The sequence below is a fragment of the Strix uralensis genome, chromosome 5 (genome assembly GCF_047716275.1).
Source record: "Strix uralensis isolate ZFMK-TIS-50842 chromosome 5, bStrUra1, whole genome shotgun sequence".
NCBI classification, from domain to species: Eukaryota; Metazoa; Chordata; class Aves; order Strigiformes; family Strigidae; genus Strix; species Strix uralensis.
Window position 1 is genome coordinate 23,161,083 of NC_133976.1, and position 20,938 is coordinate 23,182,020.

A 20,938-nucleotide genomic window follows, 5' to 3' on the forward strand; every position below is an offset into this window, starting at 1 on the left:
CTGTAGTGAGGTGGGTGTCAGTCTCTTTTCCCTCCCAAGTAATAAGTGATAGGACAAGAGGAAACGCTCTCAACTTGTGCCAGGGAAGTTTAGATTGGATGTTAGGAAAAATTTCTTCACTGAAAGGGTTGTCAAGCATTGGAACAGGCTGCCCAGGGAAGTGGCTGAGTCTCCATCCCTGGAGGTATTTAAAAGATGTGTAGATGGGGTACTTAGGGACATGGTTTGGTGGGACATGGCAGTGTCAGGTTTATGGTTGGATGCGATGATCTTAAAGGTCTTTTGCAACCTAAACGATTCTATGATTTATGTAGTGAAAATCCTGTGTTTACTCAAGTTCCCAAATTCACATTAGGGAAAACATTTCAATTTGAAGTATATGGCATCAAAAGCAGGAAGCAAAGCACAGAAGTCATGAAAAGAAATTGCTCACTGCTCACAATAGCTAATATTTGTATATTTTTTGTAAATACTGATTTATTTTAGCACTGTAAAATTAAAATTCTCAACTAAGAGCCTTTGCACCTGAAGGTGTTCAAATTTGTTGTCTTCCCTTATGGTTACCAACAGTTTCAGCTTCAAATTTCAAACCATGTAGTAGCACATGGCCATCACTCCTTCAAGCAAAAGAAGGTCTTCAGCACTGCATTCTTGACATTTTAACACCGCAAATGTGAACCCTTGAGCCCCACAACACACAGTCAGAATTTACTAGAGCTCCAGCATGGGCTTTGTATTGCCATCTCTATTCACTTAATGGCCAGAATGATTACGAAATAAAAGCTGTTCTTAAATTAGTATGGGCTTGAATAGAGATAAGGCTAGAGCAGCTGCCAGATTACCTAAGGCTGTTTATATAGGGCTCTCAGTAGGTATCTAATCCTTCAGGAAAAGTGTCATTCAGGCAATGCTAATTCAATCTGTGTATTGGATAGCTGAGGTACATCAGAAATAATGTGGTTTTTCTTTGAAATTAAAAATACCAAGCTCCAAGAGAATTTGCTCTTGGTATGTGATCTTATAAATCCCATTTACTTTTAGAGCAGAAGTATTCTATCATTACAGTTCGCAACCTTTTAAACAGCTTCCAGTCTTTTAAGTCCAGTTTGTTACCTTAAGAATTTTACCATCCGACGTTCCCAGAAAGGCCACGGTATGCCCATTCTCCACAGCCACAGTGACAGCCGTGAGATTCATCCCTTCTTTTTGCAGTACCGGCTTCTCTATAACACCATTCTTACTTCCCAAAAGGTACGGTAAGTGTTCAGAGCCACAGGGGAAATTTTTGCTTGCATTCTAATAAGGGATAGCAATACAGAGCGATGTTAAACATTCAGATCACTAATTCCTAGCTAAGAATGAAGTGCAACCCTATTACCAGACAGTATAATACCCCTCAGACATACAAGAGTAGAAAGACAGAAATGGATTGTCTGGCCATTTCCCCCCAGCCAACAGGCACCAATCATAAAACAGCCTGCTAATTGCAAACTGCTTCAATGCTTTCACTTTCCAGGAGACGTGGGGAGAGAAAATTTTTTGTTTCTATTTCATTATAGCAGCACAGTTTAAAAAGTAACCAGTTTGTTTAATTAAAATCAACATGTCAAATAGACTGGGTTGACCAATTTTGTGTTGAAGACTGTTTTTTTAATGCTGTTTTGTTTCTTAATTTGCTGCTATCCATAGAAAAGCAGCCCACTGGCAACCATCTCGTCAACTTCAACACATTCCCTCTTCACTACACTTTAATGCTGAGCTGCAGGGAGTGCCACCAGAAGGAAGTTCATTCACACCTTGCCTTTCCTGCTATATTTGGTAACGAGACTGTCTTTCTGATCTGAAATCCACACCTCCTTTTTGCCGGAAGCCACGGCTGCTCCACTTGTCACATTCATGACTTTTATGTTTGATGCTCACCTCAGATGCAGGGTACTGCAGTAAGTAATATTGGTGTTTGGAAGCAAAAAGTGCTTTTGGCTTCTTACCAGTGCTAGTGACCTACTGTGTGGGAGAGGGCTGTGGTTTCATGCGATGAAGGATTATGGGTCAATACCAACATAAGGTATTCCCATGTCCCATCTTTTCAGCCGTTCACTCCTACCCCTGGAGTGTAGCACACCACTTCTCAAGCTGTGCTCAAACAGCTGCTATGCAAGTGTGTACCCCAAGCTATGCAAGGTTGGGGAATTAAGACATCTTCCTAAAAACTGTCTGAGCTATTTTTAAGATGATTCAATTCCTCAACCCAGTTTAGGGTTGGCTGCAGTAATGAATGGAATGCACAAGTAGGGCTTGAGAATAGGGTGGTGTGGGCAAAAACATCATAAAGTCAACAGAGATGCTGAAAACTGCCTCTCAGAGATGTAGTCATAAATTGAAGAACAGTATCTGGAGGGGTGTAACAGTGACTTCCAAAAAACTTATAGCCAAGGTAATGACAAACCATAAAAAGAAGATGGCCATCATGCTATGGAAGTGTTTTGAGCCAGAGCAAAATATGAACAGCACCTGAATATAAGAAACCTGTGTATTTCCAGCTATCTGAAAATTCAAATCCAAGTGAGAAACAACACCAAACTCCAGATATCACCTACAAGATTCTTAATACCATTTAAAAACATTATAAATATGTTGTCTGAGACCAGAATTGTCTATAGTCATTATCTGGAAGCTGATCATGGGCGTAACAAATCACTGCATTTGACTCAGTAATTTCCATACCAGAAGGAACCCTTTAAAAGAAATGCATTTATGAAACCAATATTCATCTTTCAGAAGACATCAAATCTTTTTTAAAAGACTCAAAATTATTACTATCTTGCCACTTCTTGCTTGATGTGTTCCACAACCCCCCCAACCACATTCCATTTCTATAGTGAATCCAGCTATTGAGTTTTCAGTCATCTGATCTCACTATAGTTTAGCTCAAAGCCACCCCAAAACATGCAGTTGTATATATTCCACTAATTCTAACACAGATTCTAAAACTGATACTGATATTACCAGTCCATGTGATGCACACGGGTTTTCTGCTGCAAAAAGTTTGTAAAATGAGCTGGTATTCTTTTTAGTGTAGCAGTCGTTTCGGTTTTTTTCCATCTTTTCATTGATGTGCCGCAAGGAAAACACACACATGGCAGATTTTAGAGAGCCGTTATCTTTGTTTACTTTGCTGAAGAGGGCAAGAAGAACTTTGTCATCTGAGACAGCATCCGTAGTTTGTCTCTGCTGAGCCATGCTCTCAGCCAGCTCCTCTCCTGGGGTAGTGACGTAAGCAGAATGACAGTGGTCATAGGCACCATCATCATCTTTGCAACCCAAGTCCATTTCAAAGTAGGAATAATAATGGGCATCATCTTTGCACAGACGTGCAATCAGTGTGCGGTTATTGACGGGCTGTTTCTCTTGCTGATTAAAAATAAAATAAACATAATTTTTATCCTCAAAGACTGCCACAAATTGTTGCGTGCTTGATGAGTGATAAGCTGACTTAACAGCTGCCGAGTCTGTATACATTTCAAAAATGTCTTTCCCATCTCTATCGTAGAGCTGCCGAGTGCTGATTATTATCCCATTATCATTTGGTCCGTTCCCTTTCCCAACAAACAGCACTCGGTCATTATTCAAGGAAGTGATCAATCCCACAGTTGATACATTCTCATCGTTGCTTGCTACAAAGGACTTTTCTCCGCTACTGTCTACATAATACTTCTGATTGCTAATGTTTCCTAGATCTCTGATGGCACAGATTCCCTTAAAAAGGCTTCCACACACCACAATTGTTTTATCCACCTTGTTCAGCAACAATAATTTGTTGTAATTGTCAGTCAGTACTGCCTCTTTACATTGGTTTTCATCAATGGGAGGTGTGCACTTTTTGTTGTCCTTTCTTGGACCTGTTTCTACAGACCTTATTACATCCAGGTTTGCTGTAAGCTGATACAGAGCATTTACCACTCCCAAATAGATTATCCCAGTGTCATTATCCACTGTTAGATGATTTAGCTCTGTAGCACTCTGAAAAAATTTCAGTTCCTCATTTCTGCACAAGGTGATACAAAAACAGCTCAAAATGCTCAGTGTCCAGATCCATAAAGCCATTTCTATGTAATACCTGAAGGTGGAAAGAAAATAAGAACATCAAACATATTAAAAAATAAAATTTACACAAAATTCAGCAACATGAAGGGTTTTTTTCTTTCATTATTTCAGACACAAATACACTTATCTTTATACATGTGTAGACATCATGAACATCATGGAAAGCCTCAGATCCAAATTATTATTATATAACCAATTAGATAATCAATCCTGTGCTAAACCACAATGAGAACAACAGACAATTTGAAACAACATAGAGTGACAAGAAGTGGTAGTGCTTCTCCAGACAACTTCATACTGTGTGAATTACTTATTGTTGAGATTTTAAAAATACGTTGGAGGATCCCAGTGTTTCGGGTGGCTCCTCTTTAACAGAGGGGGAGAATTTACATAAAAGTGTTTGAGACATTTGTGTTCCCCAGAAAGGAAAAACAACCTTCCATTGACTACAAGTAAGTCTGGATCTGGCTGCTGATGGTCTTTAAGAAGACATTACACTAATCCTTCATCAATGTAAAGCTGAAAGACGGTAGAGCCCTTAATATGCGACATCGCCTTTGACTGCTGGTATGCATTACAGTCCAACACTTCAATTCATTAGAGCACTGCAACTTAATAGTTTCAAATCTGTTTTAAGAACATCACTTCAGGGATTAAGATTCTGTTACTTGGGGTTTTTTTCAGAATTTTTACTTCCCAAGCAGATCACCTGGCTGTTTGGAATTAGACAAAGACCTTCTGAAACTTTTAAGAAGGAGTCTAATTTTAACCTGAAGAGTTAAATGAGGAGGGAAGTCCCAACTGTCTTCCTAAGCACAGAACATTTTGTCAATGTTTTCTCTAAGTGTTTAGTTCTGAGAGCAGAAAACAGAAGCTGGCATGCTTGAACACACTGATGTTAGGGGGAAAAGATAAATACTGTTTGGAGGAAATATTGAAAAACAAATCTGATCCACAGTATTTTAATTTTCAAAGTTAGCCATGTGACTCCATAGTTTGATGAGGAAAGAACCTGCAAACTTACGGGGAATCTCAAGCTAAATCTGAAAATACCTGGAACTGTGAATAGAAAGGAAATAATGAAAACCCACAAAAGAAAAGAGAAACATTTAACAAAATAATCCAACAGGCAAAAGCCTTGTAGGAGGAAGTAAATAGCATAGAATGCCAAAACGAGGAATGGGAAAAATAATAAAAATAATAATAAAGGAACCATGCTCCTGTGTCAGCTATAACTTCTGTTTTGGCAGCAGCAATAGACTCTGGTGGGATGTGAAAGAGAATTGTCTGAATCATCATTTATACTGGATAACTAAGGTTAAACGTCAGCAACCAGGCTGCAAAAGTTTGAGCAGGGAGGTAAGGACTTTTTTGTGAGCGCAAGCCATCTGCCAGCTCCCTAAACCACCCTGGCATTGCAGCAATGAATAAAGACAACTACTGCCCTCCAGCATTGACTGCATTTTGATCCTCTATGGAGAAAATGCATGTGTGACGGTGAGAACAGCTTTTCTAAAAGCAGAGTGATTCTAACTTCTAAAAAACCAAAAACCTACTAAATGTAACTCAGGATAGTAATGAAGACAAAATAAAAGGCTAAGTTCAGTCTTGTTTTGCTAAAGCTTTTATCATGTACCAAACTGAGTAGCTAACTGCAAAATGAGGTCAAAGAAGAGACAGTACATTACCGACAGCACAAACCTGACTTTCTAATGATAGGTTGACCTCATATGACAGTGACCAGGAAAAGGCTAAGAATTATAACCCATTCTTCAGACACATGGACTTCAGCACATGCCTTGCAATGTAATGGAAGTGTTGGGCCTCTCTACAACAATCTTAGACCTGCTCTAAGGAACCCAGAAGAATTCTGATACTATTTGTCAGAAGCTCCTCTCTTCTTCCTGCTCCCAACGACCTCAATTTTCCAAACAAGCTTTGATCCCAGCTTACATCTCCATGGCTAAATGATATGTCATAATGCATGTCATCTACTTTCAAATGTTCTTCCTCACAGTTATCTGCAATGAAATAAAAAAACAGCTTGACATACTACTGCAATGTTGTTTCATAACAGTTTTAACATTCTACTATCTATCGCACAAGGATGAAACGCCGAAGAATTCAGATTCATTTGTTCCTGTTTTTCCCACAAGGTAATTAGATTATTATAATCTCTGCTCTCGGTCAAAAAAAGCCATAAATAGCTCTACTTATAAAATAAAATATGCCTCAAATGAATGGAAAGTGATTTATTGCACCTTAATTTCTGTACTTGGTTCACTTCCACATCCATTTATTTCAGTGGATTAAAAAAAAACATTTTGTCCATTTGTGGCACTCTGGACACAGAGGCTGCACTTGCAATACACCTGCCTTCATCGCACGGTCAGAACAAAGAGTCTTGCTGGTTCATGCCAGAGCCAGGACTTAACAAAAAGTACATTTTGCACCTCTAAACCAGACTCTTATGGGAGTAATTAATCTCTCTGTACAAAAATGGGTAATGCTTCCTCCCTACCATTTTCTGCCTTGTTTACTTATTAAATTTTTAATCTCAGTTATTCAGAACTACATGCCTCTACATTAATTCTGCCTTTTTTTTTTCTTTTTTTTAATTTACTCCCTGCCACCTCGGTCTCATGCCAAATACCATCAGATTATCTCAGACCTTCAGCAAAGTAACAGTTTTTCATTCTCTGTACATATGCTATGGAAAAGACCCAGAACTAAATTCCCATGCACTTCTCAAATACCAGGCTTAAGGAAGGAAAAAAGCAAACAAAATAGATTTAAATGCACTACAACCACAGCTCATTCTCACCTGATCTTAATTGGGAAGTAGTAGCTGGAGGAATCCTGCTATGACTAGCTGATGTGGTAGGAACCATGAAGTGACACCTTGTTGGAATGACACAGCTACCAGAGTTCTGCCCCACTGCTAGATCAATTTTAATTTAAGTACCCATAACTATGTCTTTCTACTCAAGCAAGACCAATAACCTTAAGTAACAGTCAATTCTTCAAAAGGCATGCAGAAAAAAAAGAGCACCTATAATCTACAAGCACAAAGTGAGTTTCAAATTGACTTCACGCTATTACCCTTAAGAATTAGCACTAGCAACATGCTGACATGGATGTGGTAGGTGTTTTCCTCCTTCACTGCACAATCCTCTGCTGTACCTGTATACAGGAACCTTCAACTTTCCAGCCATCCCCAGACACTTTTCTTTAGCCTTTAATATAACTTTAGCTTTATGTCACTTAATTTCTTACATTCGTTTCCGCTGAAGTGAATGAATACCAAATTTTGCCTGAAATTGGAATAACTGAGAACTAAAGCAAGTGTTACTGCCAAAAACAATGGACAAAAAAGTCTTAAATGAAGGAATAATCTCACCAGTTTAGCTTCTGTGGTGTTTTTGCAGAGTTGCTTTTCACTAACCATATATATATATACTGAACTGAACTCCGTTACCTCATCTAATCCAATGTTTTGTTACTTGAAATTCTGGGTCTAGAGACAAACACTTCTGTCAAGACAGGCAGATACTGATACGCTTTAAAAGTAAGTGGTGCAGAGAACTGTGGTTCTCCCTGCAAACTCTCTCCTAATCAGGGAGACGCCAAAAGATTCAAAAGACCCTAAACTTGCAACATAAAAAAGATAAAAATCCAAAGAAGGCACCCAAATGGCGTAGATATTTGGGGAAAGAGGAATGAAATTTCTCTTCTCCCTCATTTTGAGTAACTTCGCTTCTAGCTTCCAATAGGTTTTCCACAAGTCAAAAAGAATTCAGCTTTCATTTTTAAGCTCAAAGGAATTCAGAACAGAAACTGGAGAATGTGTGCAAGGCAGGGGATGAGCAGATTTTCAGTTTGGATTTCAAAGATTCTACTTCTGTGAGAACTGTAGGTAAATGTGAGCACTCTCCTCCCCAGCTACAACCTTTATTACTATTTCCTAAAACCCATGAACAATGGAGGTTGCTTGTTCAGAGAAGGAATCACCTGGAAAAACACTCTGCAGGATTCAAACTCGTTTCCTGAGAGCATGGCAACATGCTGGAAATGCTTTGGAGAGAGAAAGACTTCTTTTGTAGACTATGGCATAGGTCCAAAATTGGTTTAGTATAATCTCTGAGAATAGCGATCGCTGTGATGGGTGTCCATCCCTTTAGTTGTGACGGCTTGCTGTTAGCAGATGGGACCTGTGGGTCAGTGAGCTGCGGGATGTCACTTTGCAAAGAATTAAAAACCAATGTCCATGTCCTTAGAAGTTGTGATAGTCTGTATTGTTCAAACATGAAGGGAGTAATTTTCCTTCTCCTTCACTGCTCCTCAAAACACAATTTGCTAAGATATAGGGTGTCTTCGTATGGGACAAACCATCCTATCTGGTCAAACTGCTGGAAAAGTGGCAAAAAATGGACAAATACTTGTAATACTGATTCTGCTCCTGATGTGGAAGACAAAAGTTCTGGTTGCTTTCACAAGGCAAACTGTTTTTCTTAAATTTTTTGAGTAATTTTCAATAATATAAGGTTTCTTTTTTAAATATTTGTAACAGTTACATTGATATGGATCTTCTTTTACAAGGTCTGATTGGAAATTATAGATTTGCCAAGGAATTAATGACTCTTACACCCTCAGTCCCTGTGCATTCTGCAGGTGTTTTTCTGCAATCCCTGGGTAAAACAAATGGAAGACACATGGAACCACAAACTCAGATTACTGAAAACCAGGGCTTCCTATACCATGGTTTCATCTGGCAAGAATGAGCTGCAGTGAGTTGTCCCTGGCTGGATGCCAGGTGCCCAGCAAAGCCGCTTTATCACTTCCCCCTCCTCAGCTGGCCAGGGGGAGAAAAATATGACAAAAGGCTTGTAGGTCAAAATAAGGATAGGGAGAGATCACTCACTAATTACCATCACAGGCAAAACAGACTCGGCTCAGGCAAGTTATTTAATTTATTGCCAATCAAATGAGAGTAGGGTAATGAGAAATAAAACCAGATCTTAAAACACCTTCCCCCCACCCCTCTGTTCTTCCTGGGCTAAACTTCACTCCTGACTTCTCTACCTCTTCCCCCCGAGCAGCACACGGGGATGGGGAATGGGGGTTGCGGTCAGTTCATTACATATTGTCTCTGCAGCTCCTTCCTCTTCACATTCTTCCCCTGCTCCAGTGTTGGGTCCCTCCCACAGCAGACAGTCCTCCACAAATTTCTCCAATGTGAGTCCTTCCTATAGGCTGCAGTTTTTCATGAACTGCTCCAGTGTGGGTCCCCTGCGGGGTCACAAGTCCTGCCAGGAGCCTGCCCCAGCATGGGCTTCCCATGGGGTCACAGCTTCCTTTGGGCACATTCACCTGCTCTGGCGTGGGGTCCTCCACAGGCTGCAGGTGGAGATCTGCTCCACCATGGACCTCCATGGGCTGCAGGGGCACAGCTGCCTCACCATGGGCTGCACCATGGGCTGCAGGGGAATCTCTGCTCTGGCATCTGGAGCACCTCCTCCCCCTCCTTCTTCACTGACCTTGGTGTCTGCAGAGTTGTTTCTCTCACACGTTCACACTCCTCTTTCCAGCTGCAGTTGCTGTTGCACAGCAACTTTTTCTCTTTCTTAAATATATTACCAGAGAGGCACTACCATGGTTGCTGATGGGCTTGGCCTTGGCCAGCGGCGGGTCCGTCTTGGAGCCAGCCGGCATTGTCTCTGTTGGACATGGAGGAAGCTTTTAGCAGCTTCCCACAGACACCACCCCTGAGCCCACCCCCAACCACCAGAATCTTGCTACACAAACCCAATACACCTATACCATGGTTTCATCTGTCAAGAATGAGCTGTTCCAGGGCCCAAAGAGGAGTAAATCTATCTCTCGTGCCTGCAGCATCAGCAGAGGCCAGCGGTGGCTGGGAGAGGAGAGCGTGCACTGGATAATTTCCCTGGGAAAAGGGCATAGGCAAGAAGATCCTTACATCACTCTGGAGACTCTCATCTTTCAGAAGATCTGAGGTATCAGCAGCAAAATGAGCTCAGATAACTCACTCCCTGAGAGAGCCCATTAACCCAACTGGACACTGAGGCATCCCACAGCCGGGCTAGCTGGGACCTCAAGGGCAAAAGGACATGTTTGAAAGGATGAAGCAGTGTTGCATGAGCAAGGCCACTGAAAGAGAATTTCAAGGACTTTTCTTGAGCTTTACTTATAAGGTCATCCCCATCAAGCTTCCCACAAAGGCAGAAGATGAGTTTTGGAATGTGTCCAGTCATTTATCAAAGATCACCAAACCCTCCTTGTGTCTTACAATCTCCAAGGGGGTAGGGAGAGGATTAAACAGGGGTCTAACAGGGACATCCTAAACAGGGGTCTAAAAGGGACATCCAGGTCTAATATCTCTGGCAACTACAGTAAAACAGTATTGTCACATACAAACAGGCCAGCAACCCAAACAGAAACGTTTTCCTGTCCCAAACCAAAAAGGTTTCTCCAGGCATTGCAATTGAATTAACAGCTGAGGAGCACAACTGCTTTTCACAGTAGGTCCTGTATCCACCAGCATCCCAGCACCTCCATGCCAAGGACTCTCAAGAACTTGGTGCAAAATCAGCAGGGTTGAGTCAAAAGTTTAAGTGAAGCAAACAGCTAGCAAATTCAGAGTGCATGTTAATAATTATGTCATTAGCTTAAAGCTAAATTAATAACACTGTTAGTGGTCTGAATCAAAACCTTTCATCTGTGCACACCTGAACTCCAAAGTATTTAACATTCTGATCCAGATCCAAATTCAGAGCAAGAGGAAGCAATGTGAGTCTTAATTTTTCAACTAGGAGTCACTCAAAAGAGCATTAAGAACAGGTAATGAGACTCAGAAAATGCATAGTTACATATTTTGTGATCGCACTCAAGAATTTCCAATAATGTGCTGTCTCTGCAACATCAGCAGATAAACAAAAAAGAAGAGTAGCGCTTCACAGATTTATATACGCTCTTAGAGGCAGAGCCATGCTACACCAAGCTGAGCTCTAATGAATTCCCTGGTTTATTACAGTCAGACCTGGCAGAGTTTTGATTTTGAAAATCTTTCATACCATGGATTCTGCCACAGTCCAAGGGTGGGTTTTTTGCTGCTCTTTGGAATCAAGACAAAAACTCTCTCAAATGAAAGTATCTTCAAGAGTTCACAGTGCCAAGTAGCTTAAAAAAGAGTCAATAAAATTAGCTGCTGTGGAAACACCTCATTCCACAGCATTAGCTACCAGCAATTATGGAGTATAAACCAGTCTGAGACACAGGTAGCCTATGCCAGAAAGGTCTCTTCAAATCCTAATTTTTATTATTGTAATTTTTATCATGAAGACAGGTGCTCATATTATCACCTCAAACAGGAGGGTTGCATATACACAATCCAGCCCCACTGATGCAGGCAGGAGCACACACAGGGAAGAAGAAACGCTACACGAGAAAGGCCTGAGTTCCTGCCCTCCTGGACCACACCCTCCTTGCAGTTTGGGCTTCTACATTAATTCCTCCATCTTTTTCGCAATGAAGAAGAAATGAAGCACCCATTTTAATGAGGCCTCACTCTCAGTGACACAAAGATGTAGTTGATCTGCAAGAAAAGCAGCCGAGTGATGTGTTTAATAGCAAGCAGCTGAGTCCGCAGGAATCTGAACCCACAGAATCCCCAATTTGACCTGCTTCATGGGTTTGTTAAAACCATGAGGTCTCTTACCTAACAAAAATTTATGGCTTTTTTTTTCCCCCAACTTCACTGAGCGCTAAGCCCAGTGATGCCCTATGGACCAACATCCAGCTGCATCAGTCTGCAGTCGGCACTGGACCACAGGCCCCCTCCAGACACTCCCAAAGTTGCTTACAGACACTTTTACGTTACCTGATCCTGCAAATGGCCAAATCTAATTTGGCCCCAAGTGTAAACACCCACCGCAGCATCGGAGCTGCCCGAGCTTCGAGGGGGGATGTCTCCCTGTAGCAATCACTGTGCAGGGTGGCCACAGAAGCCCAGCAGAAAGTGGGGATGCGCCATGCATGCCTGCCAGCTCCATGTGTGTCCTGGGTTATTTTACCCCTTCTGCAACTCAGAAAAACTTTTTTGTTTTCTTTTAGCCAGGGGACCAGCAAAATATGTGAGAGCCTGGAGCATGGGAAGGAAACCCAGGGAGTTAGGATAGCTTTAATTCGCTGGCTAATAAGGGTATTACAGCACAAGGAAAAAAATGCATTTATACTGATAGTAAAAGGACTCTGTGTCACCAGCTCCATGCTACAACAACGAATTGCTTGTTTTCAGTGCTAAGGTCATCTTCAAGGACTGGTTTCGGACTTCCCCTGGAAGAAACAAGAAAGGAGGCGGATTTTTCTTCCATTGTGGGGGAATCTGAGCATGACCATGTGGAAACAAACAAAAACTATTCCGGCTCCTTCCTTGCCAGAACCAGTTCTCCCTCATAATTAACCATTAATCACACACACACAAAATAATCAGATCAAAAGGACAATATTTCCAGCATGTGTGAAGCTTTACTTTCCCTACAAATTGCACAAATGGGACTTGAGAGGTCACAGGCAGACGATCCATCTCACCCTCCTCAAAACAGAAGCACTAAACCACACTCCGGATATCCAAGGCAGCCGCAGCCTTTTGCAGCAGCGCCAGCCAGCTTGGTGGCAGTTCAAACCTGCACATACCCCTTGCTGACTTGAGTGTAGCGAAAGGAGAGCTGGAAACAGCCAGGGATTTCCTTGCTGCATTATGGCTGCACAGGACAGCACACAGACTTTGAAAGCTAAGTGGCATTTTGGCACGAGACAGAACTAATTTTTTTCTTCCTGTTACATTCTAATGTTATAGGATCTAATAGAAGAATCATATATAAGCCATAATGATCAGGCTGTATGAAATTTATCCCATAAATCAGGGGGTTAAATCAATTTTAACTCATAAATCAATGAAATGCAAATATGACAAGTAATTCATGAAGCCCCATGCAACAAAATCCTTTTCCTCTAATTCCACCTCTCACTTGGTGGTGTTTGCTGTGCAATTCCCTGTCTCACCATCATGCTGTCTTATTCTTCTGTTTCTCCTGATTTTGTTTTCCCATTTGGGTTTAACAGATTCCTGCATTCTTCATTTTAACGTAGTTATCTGGCTGTGCCAGCGATTTATCCAGAACTTCTGTGAGGTGGCACAGAAGCTCTATGAAAATGGGAAGCTGTCAACTGCACTAAATGGAGTACTACGATATATATTGTACTTAGGCAGCTGACAATGCAAGCCACAGAGAGAGGCAGAGGAGGATGGGGAAAATTCTTGAAACGGAAAGTTTACTGAATGTTGGGAGCCAAGAAACACATAGCTGAGGAATGGAGAATTTTCCTGGCTTCTGCTGCTGGAGATAAATCGCAGGGGTTTGTCTGGTTCGTCTTTCTTGAAATTCTTTAAACTTTCATTTGGACGATTTTTTTTGTCCATGGTGGTGTTGCTCATTTTGATTGCTCTGAGATTAAAGGGTGGTTTTTTTTCGAGTCTGCCCTTCAAATTAATGTTCATGACAGTTTTTAAAAAGCTCTTTTATTTTTCCTGCCTTACACATCTTTTCACATCTTCTTACAGCTCCTCCTCCCCCCACCTTCTTCTTTTCTTCTCTTCTCAGGCACAGCCTCCAAGTTTTCCTCTCCTATGGCTGCTGCTACTACAGCTTGAATACTCTTCTGGAAAATCTCTGATGACAAAGCAGGAGGTAGAAGAAAAAAAAAGGGGGGGCAAAAAGAACAAGAACTTCAGGTGATTTTCAGACCTCGGTGGGGAGCTCAGACATACTGCCTCATTGACTTCCTATCTCTATTCAAACCTTATCTGAAAACCCCTCTTTTGCTTCTTGACTGCTTTTTTCTTGACTGCTTTTTTCTCCTCTTTGTTTCCTCCTGCTTTTTCAGAGAAAATAAAAATACAGAGACATACTTAACTTCATGGCACCTGCTGATTTTACATCCTCAGTGTTCACTCCAGCTTGGGGAAGAGGAGGGAACGTATGCACAAAAGAAACGGTGCTGGGTGAACAGGTGTCCTGCTGCAGGGAGCCAAGAAGAGGTAGCGTTATATGGTGCAGGTGAAGCACCACAGCAGAAACAACAAAGTGGGGGGACTGCTTCTGCTTATAGCCAGATAACTCCTGCAGCTGAGAAGGGAGCCAGGAAAAGATGGGGAGACACATGACAACAGGGCAGAAACAGCTTGGGGAAGCAGAAGAGAAATGTAGCAAGAAAGGGCATGTGGTAAATATTTGGAGAGGTTTTTAAGGTAGTGGGGAGATGAGTGAAATAGAATCCATAAGAAAGAGGACTTGCAGGAAATTGCAAGTGCTAAAATAAATAAGATACACAGTATAAAGGGTTAAGCAGCGGAGATGCAAACAAATACAGAACAGGCTGTGTGTTTCCAAGTCGCATCTGATTGCACTTACTCATTTATCCACTGTGGCTCTCGGCTGCCACAGGCAAGAAAAGACAAAACAGAATTGCAGCATTTTGACTTGTGTTTACCTTTTCCTGTGGTTTTTTGTTGTTTTTGGTTTTGTCTTTCTTTTTTTTTTAACTAAACACATGAGGCTGATCTAAATTAATGGAGTGACCCTGGCTCTAACAGAGCAGTGTTGGCTTGCGCTGATACAATCTGCCCGGACAGACACTGCGTGCACTTCTTCTATGTTTCTATTCATTATATCTCACTCCAAATTTATATAGCCAGTTAACCAGTAATTTGCATGGACCTGACAGCAGCACCTACCTCTGCCTGTCTATTTAAGGGCCTGTTGGCAAACGCATTATAAAATCCCCTTTTTATGGATGCATAACACAGTCATAAAATGTGTTTTCCTAGCTTCAAAACTGTCCAACACAATTTAATCTCCAGGAGCACTTTATTTCAAAAAAGGAGCATTATACAACGCGTGATGAAAATATATTACTGGCCATTTCACACCAGTCCCTGCCTAATCCCTCCAAAACAGAGGTCCTTCCTTTAAAACTGCAAGTCCTTGGTTATGCTGAACACAACCATACAATCTCCACAGAGCGGCTCTAACACATGCGGGACAGATGTGAGTAAAACCAGCCAATTTGCATAGTCGGGCTCAGGACCCACTCCAGCTCAACCTGCCAGCTAGGCCAGGAACTGTTTACGGCCTGCACTGAGGGCTCTAGCGGGATTTAGGTGATGCATAAACTTGCAGAGAATCATAGAACAGTTTGGGTTGGAAGGGACCCTTGAAGATCATCTAGTCCAATCCCCCTGCCATGGGCAGGGACATCTTTCCCTAGATCAGGTAGCTTAACACCCCATCTAATCTGACCTTGAACACCTCCAGTGATGGGGCCGCCACAACTGCTCTGGGCAACCTCTTCCAGTGTCTCACCACCCTCATCATAAAGAATTTCTTTCTTATGTCCAACCTAAACCTACCCTCTTTCAGTTTAAAACCACTGGCCCTTGTCCTGTCACTACAGGCCCTCGTAAAAAGCCTCTCTCCATCTTTCTTATTAGCCCCCTTTAAATATTGAACAGGGCTCCCCTGTGCAGGGTGCAATTTTTACTTGGAAATGCTGCTGTCCAGTAAGTGCACATGCATGTATGGTGTTTTCCTCACTGCCCTGAAAAAAATCATAGGTCTAAGTCTCAGAATTTGTCCCTGTAATTACTGGTACCAGATTTATGATTTTATCCTATCTCCTCAAAGGCTTTCAAGAACCACAAGTCGTACTCCTAAAGATCAGAGGATGCAATCTGAGATGCATAGAAGTAAACAGCAACAGACAAGCAGACTAGCCCTTCCACTGCTACCACTAACAACTCATGGCTTGGGGGATTTATTTATCTGCCTGCTGATTTTGCAATCAAACCATTCTCAAATAGTATTTTAACCTAAAACAACTGCAAAACTCAGAAACATATCTTTAAAGAAAAAAAAGTGGGGGGAAGAAGCACTGTTTGCACTGTAAATAGAACATCTGGTTTTGGTTTCCTAATCCTCAGAGTTGACTCTTCCTAAGAGTTGGTAACTCTAAACCCTCTCTGTCCTTGATAGATGAGTTGGGCTAACCACGCTCAAATAAAGGAGCAGCATTTTTCACGCTTCTGACAGCACAGTGCATCTTTAAACTATTGCTTAAATAAGCGCTGCCAAGGCACCCTGTGAAAAAACACACGACAGAAGATGCAAACCCACGAGTAAAGTCATGCAAACTCTTACTACTTTCTTACCAGAGGAGCCTCAGGATAAGTTGGGCACGGCATTTGTCTCACACACAGTCCTGCCTATGGCAACCCCATTTCCTGACCCCATTTCGTTTTAATGTTTGAATAAACGCAGAAGTATGCCCTGTGAAACAGCCAGTGTTAAAAAATGGAAAAGAGGTCTCCACCGAAACTACTGGCTTCCCACAGACCTGACATAAAATGCCAGGTATGGTCCCAGTGACAAGACTGAGGCCACCTGCTCTCCAGTGTTGTAGCCTCTGCTGCTGCGGAGTTGAATTCTGGTTGTAAAAAGACGAGTTTCTTCTGTATGTTTGTAGTAGGATGGAGAGACCACTGCAAGGCTGCTCAGCAGATGGCGGGAACATTTTTCTCCTCACTGATAAGCGTATTTGGACACATGAGTCAGTAGAGCCAGTAAGGGCCAGCTACATTATACGAGGTGAATAGAGAGCAGTGTAAATCCTCCTCCTTGCTTGACCAGTTTCATCCCACAACTCTAATTATTCAGGCAGCCTCCAAAGACTTCTGTTGGGCAGCTTTCATCATGCATCTTCTGAGCTCTTAGGCTAATTGTTTCTTTTATGACACCCACTGATGTGGTTAAAAGGTCTAATTCAAGTATATTTTACAATGTTTGTTTTGTTCGTGGGATACTTTGGTGTATATATTTAAATATATATTTAAAATTTGAATTTACAGTGGCTGCTCCATGTATTCAGAAATTTCGTACAGTAGATAAACTCTAAATTCAAACACACTCTGCACACTTTCTACAGGAGAACAGAGATCTAGGAAAGTCTTCAAACATGATCATCATGCATAAACACTTTCAACTGTTTGAAAGCAAATAAGCTGAAAATTTATAGGGGTACATTAAGACATAAAGTTTATAGTGCTGATGTGTACAGATAATAATAAATATGCCTCAAAGCAGGACATAATTGAAAACAGAACCTGCATTTCCCTGCAAACAACTGCAGGACAGTCAGAATTACAGTGTTTAACATATGTATTCTAAAGCATTTATTTCGATAGTCTTATTTCCAAGTAATCAGAATGCATAGCTCAGTTGTTTCAGGAGCACTTCTGATTTTACATATGGTGCATAAGGGAAGAACGAACTATTATTGCAATAGCCGAAGACGCCGTGTTTTTGTTCAGGCTGCATATTTCATGAGAGAAGTCCTTCTACAGACTCAAGTAAAAAGGAGTAATTTTATGGGCTAGTTTATTCTGTAAAATATTCCTCCTAATCCTTGTAAAAATATGCTTCATGATAATCCTTTTGCCTGAAAGCATTTTTGCAGACAACTTTGAACATTTCTATCACATTTTATCAGCTTTAAGCTGATCTAATTTCTCTAATTTTCATGAGGTTATTAGGATCTGTCTAGATATCAGATTTGTATAGTTGATCTGGTTTTATATAAAACCCTCAAATTGGTACATTTTAATTTCACAAGCACACATCTGTCTTCATCTGCATCTTGTAAAGTACCAAGTACTTTCTTGGCCCTTAATTAATTAGGAGCAATGACCTACGCATCAGGTAGTAATAGCATCCAATTAGTGGAAATGTATGCTGCTTGCAAAGTATTATCAGTTACATCACAGGAGAGAGATATTTGCCCATTCATGCTGCATGCCCTGGATGTGATGTACCAGCAATCTGTAGCCATGACAGAGTGCTAGCACAAGACTAAAAATTACTACCCTTCGGCCTAGTGTTTTGAATGTGAATTTCTAAAGACATTCAGATGCTAATATTTTGTGCATTTATGACTGCCATCAGAAACATATCTCCAAGCTTTAAAATGCCTACCATTGAGCTCATGAGAATAGGATAACCATGGAGGTTTGTTAAACATGCAAGGCTAGAACCTGCTGGGCACAGAAAGGCTTGGAAGCATTGGAAACCACCCCATGGAAGAGTTTGCCCTTCCAAAACAAAGGTGGAAACCAGTCCCAGAGGTCAGAAATCCCATTTCAACACCCAGAAATCACAGTATGACTGATTCCTCAACAGGAGACAAATTTCCAACAGGTTTTTGCTGCCCATGTACAGAGCCTGTGGAGTCACATCAGAGGAAGCTTCACTCCGAGACATAAATTACTTGTATATCCTTCGATGCTTTGCAAATGATTTTGTTAATACAATCTACCATCAAATAACTATTCATCATCTCCCACAGAAAACAGCAGGAGTTGCACATGTGTATCTGGGCACAGATTTCTCTCACTACCTTTCTATAGGACTTAAATGATGACATAAAGAAAAGCCAGTAGGAAACTCAAACTTACTATTCTCCATTTGTTTGATGGGAGAAAAGCAAGCATGAATTGTAACAGAGATATTCAGAAATTAGTTACTAAAGTACTGAAAAGTAAGGATGTCTGAGATGATGATGATCATTCTTTGAGTATCTCTGAAATCTGTGTTAGCTTGCTCTGAGAATCCAAGTAACAGCAATTCACCAAGGCTTTGTCTCTGGACTAGCTCTGTATCAGCATCCATAAAAAAGCTGGAGTTCATTCAGGCTGAGTACACTGCAATTTGATAGAGTTGATGTGACTGGCAAGTGAACTCCTAATATTGATTCAAAGAAAGATGGCATGGAAGAGGGTTGGTGCCAAAAGATGGAACCACACTGGACAAGCGGCTCAAGCAAGGAGGCTACTCCACCATGAGGGTGACCAAGTTGAAGCTTCAGTGCTTCAGTCTCCAGGCTGCAACACTGGAGTACAGTAGTTTTATTCCTTTGCAAAGGATCTGTGACACATGGGTGAAAAACACTACATAAAATCAGCACTTCTCTCATGCAAGGTTCAAAAAAACCCCCAAAACAAGCACCGAGACAGCTCCAGCACATTGTTAAAATTAGCTGCAGTATTAAACTTTCCTTAAAGTTTTGGGCAAACATCTTCAGGCAGAAAATTCTTATGCATTTCAGACAGAAACATGTCTCTCAGCTTAGTTTTCAAATTGGAGTGTCTATAAAGGACTGCCACTGCCCTTTGGGTGGTCCCTGCTTGCAGTGACTAAGGGAAGGCCTGAAGCTCACCACCATGTCTCCAGCTCTGCTACCTCATGGGGAGAAAAATGGAGCCAGTACTCTGCTACTCGCTCTGGTCTCCATCGTTGCCACATTTGCCTCACAGTAACATGGTGGTCAGGATTCCTACGCAGGCAAAACAAGGGTTTTTAACAATGGCCTTTAGGCCTCAGGTCTAACCATACATGATCATTAAAAAATGGTAAGCAAGAGCACTACTTCCATGCATTTAAAAAGAACTACAGTTGTGCAGTAGGGAAACTATTGTGCAAATCAGTCCATGTTGCCCAGCATATGCCCAGTCACCCTACTCTCCCTGCCTACTTGATGTCTGAAAGCACCCTCTGTCATCAAAATGCTAACAAATTCCCATACGGTCTCATCCACTGATTTTAGTGAAAGCACTAAACTGCCCTTAGAGAAAAAAAGACAACACATTTTTAGCCCCAGCACTCGTAGATTTACTGTTTTTGCTATGGTGTGGTATCTAGCAAGCTGTAAAAGTACAGTTAGATGAGCACGCTTGTTTAGGTTTCAACTTTACCTATACTTGTCTCATTTGGTTTTTAAATAAGGTTTTGAAATAAGGCACTTAAATACTTTTAAGTCAATACTTAACATTTAGATTTGTTTAGACTGAATATAAATATTTATTTAGACATACTTAGGCTTATGTCAAATAAGAGTATTCAGCTAAATTGATATAATCATTCAGCAACATTAAACCAACTTGGGAATTCAGACAAGCCTTTGAAAAGTAAAAGTGTTAATAGTGCATAAAGATTTGTAGAAAAGAATGAAATGAGAACATGGTGAGAAGTAATTTATTTTTTATCTCTCTTGAGAAACTGGCCAACCTCTGGGACATCCCTCCTGCCAGTACAACCACCCAGAAGACACAGCTATAGGGAAACTGCCTACAAAGTGGAATGGGGATAAGAATTGCCTGTGTTGGGTGCATTTGTTGTTTTATTGAAATAATTGATCCCTGATGCTAAAGATAGTAACACCGGTGGGATTCAAATACTCCAGACATTAATGAAGTCTCTCTCACTTTCTGGCAATGGATTTAAACTGTCTCTACTCCCACCGTCCAGTGCCTTCAGCAAGAGAGGCAGTTCAAACTGAGAAGGTTATAATTCAAAGAGCAAAGCAAAATCACCTTGCTGAGTCTCACCAGTGAAGCATGCTCACTGCCACAGGAAGAGCTAGGGGAGGGGGATGGATCCCTACCTCCATACACAAAAGAAAAAAAGATATCAACAAGACAACTACACCACTGATTTGAGAGGCCACTGCTTGATCTGAGTACATCTGGAAAAAATGCAGCAGCTCCATTAGGTGATTAAACAAACATCTCCCCCCTCGAAATAGCTTTGCTCAGCAGGGCTGTTTGCTTATTTGAAAAAGTTCCTCAACTTGTAATGTCTTTCTCATATCCTTCCAGTCTAGGAAGTCTAAGAACCGCTGACAAAGCAGTCTGCCATACTTTGTG

General features: G+C 41.3%; 1 protein-coding gene across 2 annotated transcripts in view; it reads right to left on the minus strand.

Annotated features, from left to right (window-relative positions):
• Window positions 1-20,938, minus strand: part of PLXNB2 (plexin B2) — a 262,562-nt gene that overhangs the window by 77,586 nt on the left and 164,038 nt on the right. For both annotated transcript variants that reach the window (XM_074870093.1, XM_074870095.1), the window contains exons 5-6: window positions 3,007-4,117; window positions 1,114-1,296 (exon numbers count right to left, since the gene is read on the minus strand). In XM_074870093.1, coding sequence (XP_074726194.1) covers window positions 1,114-1,296; window positions 3,007-4,117 — 1,294 coding nt within the window. The remainder of the gene's footprint in view (window positions 1-1,113; window positions 1,297-3,006; window positions 4,118-20,938) is intronic.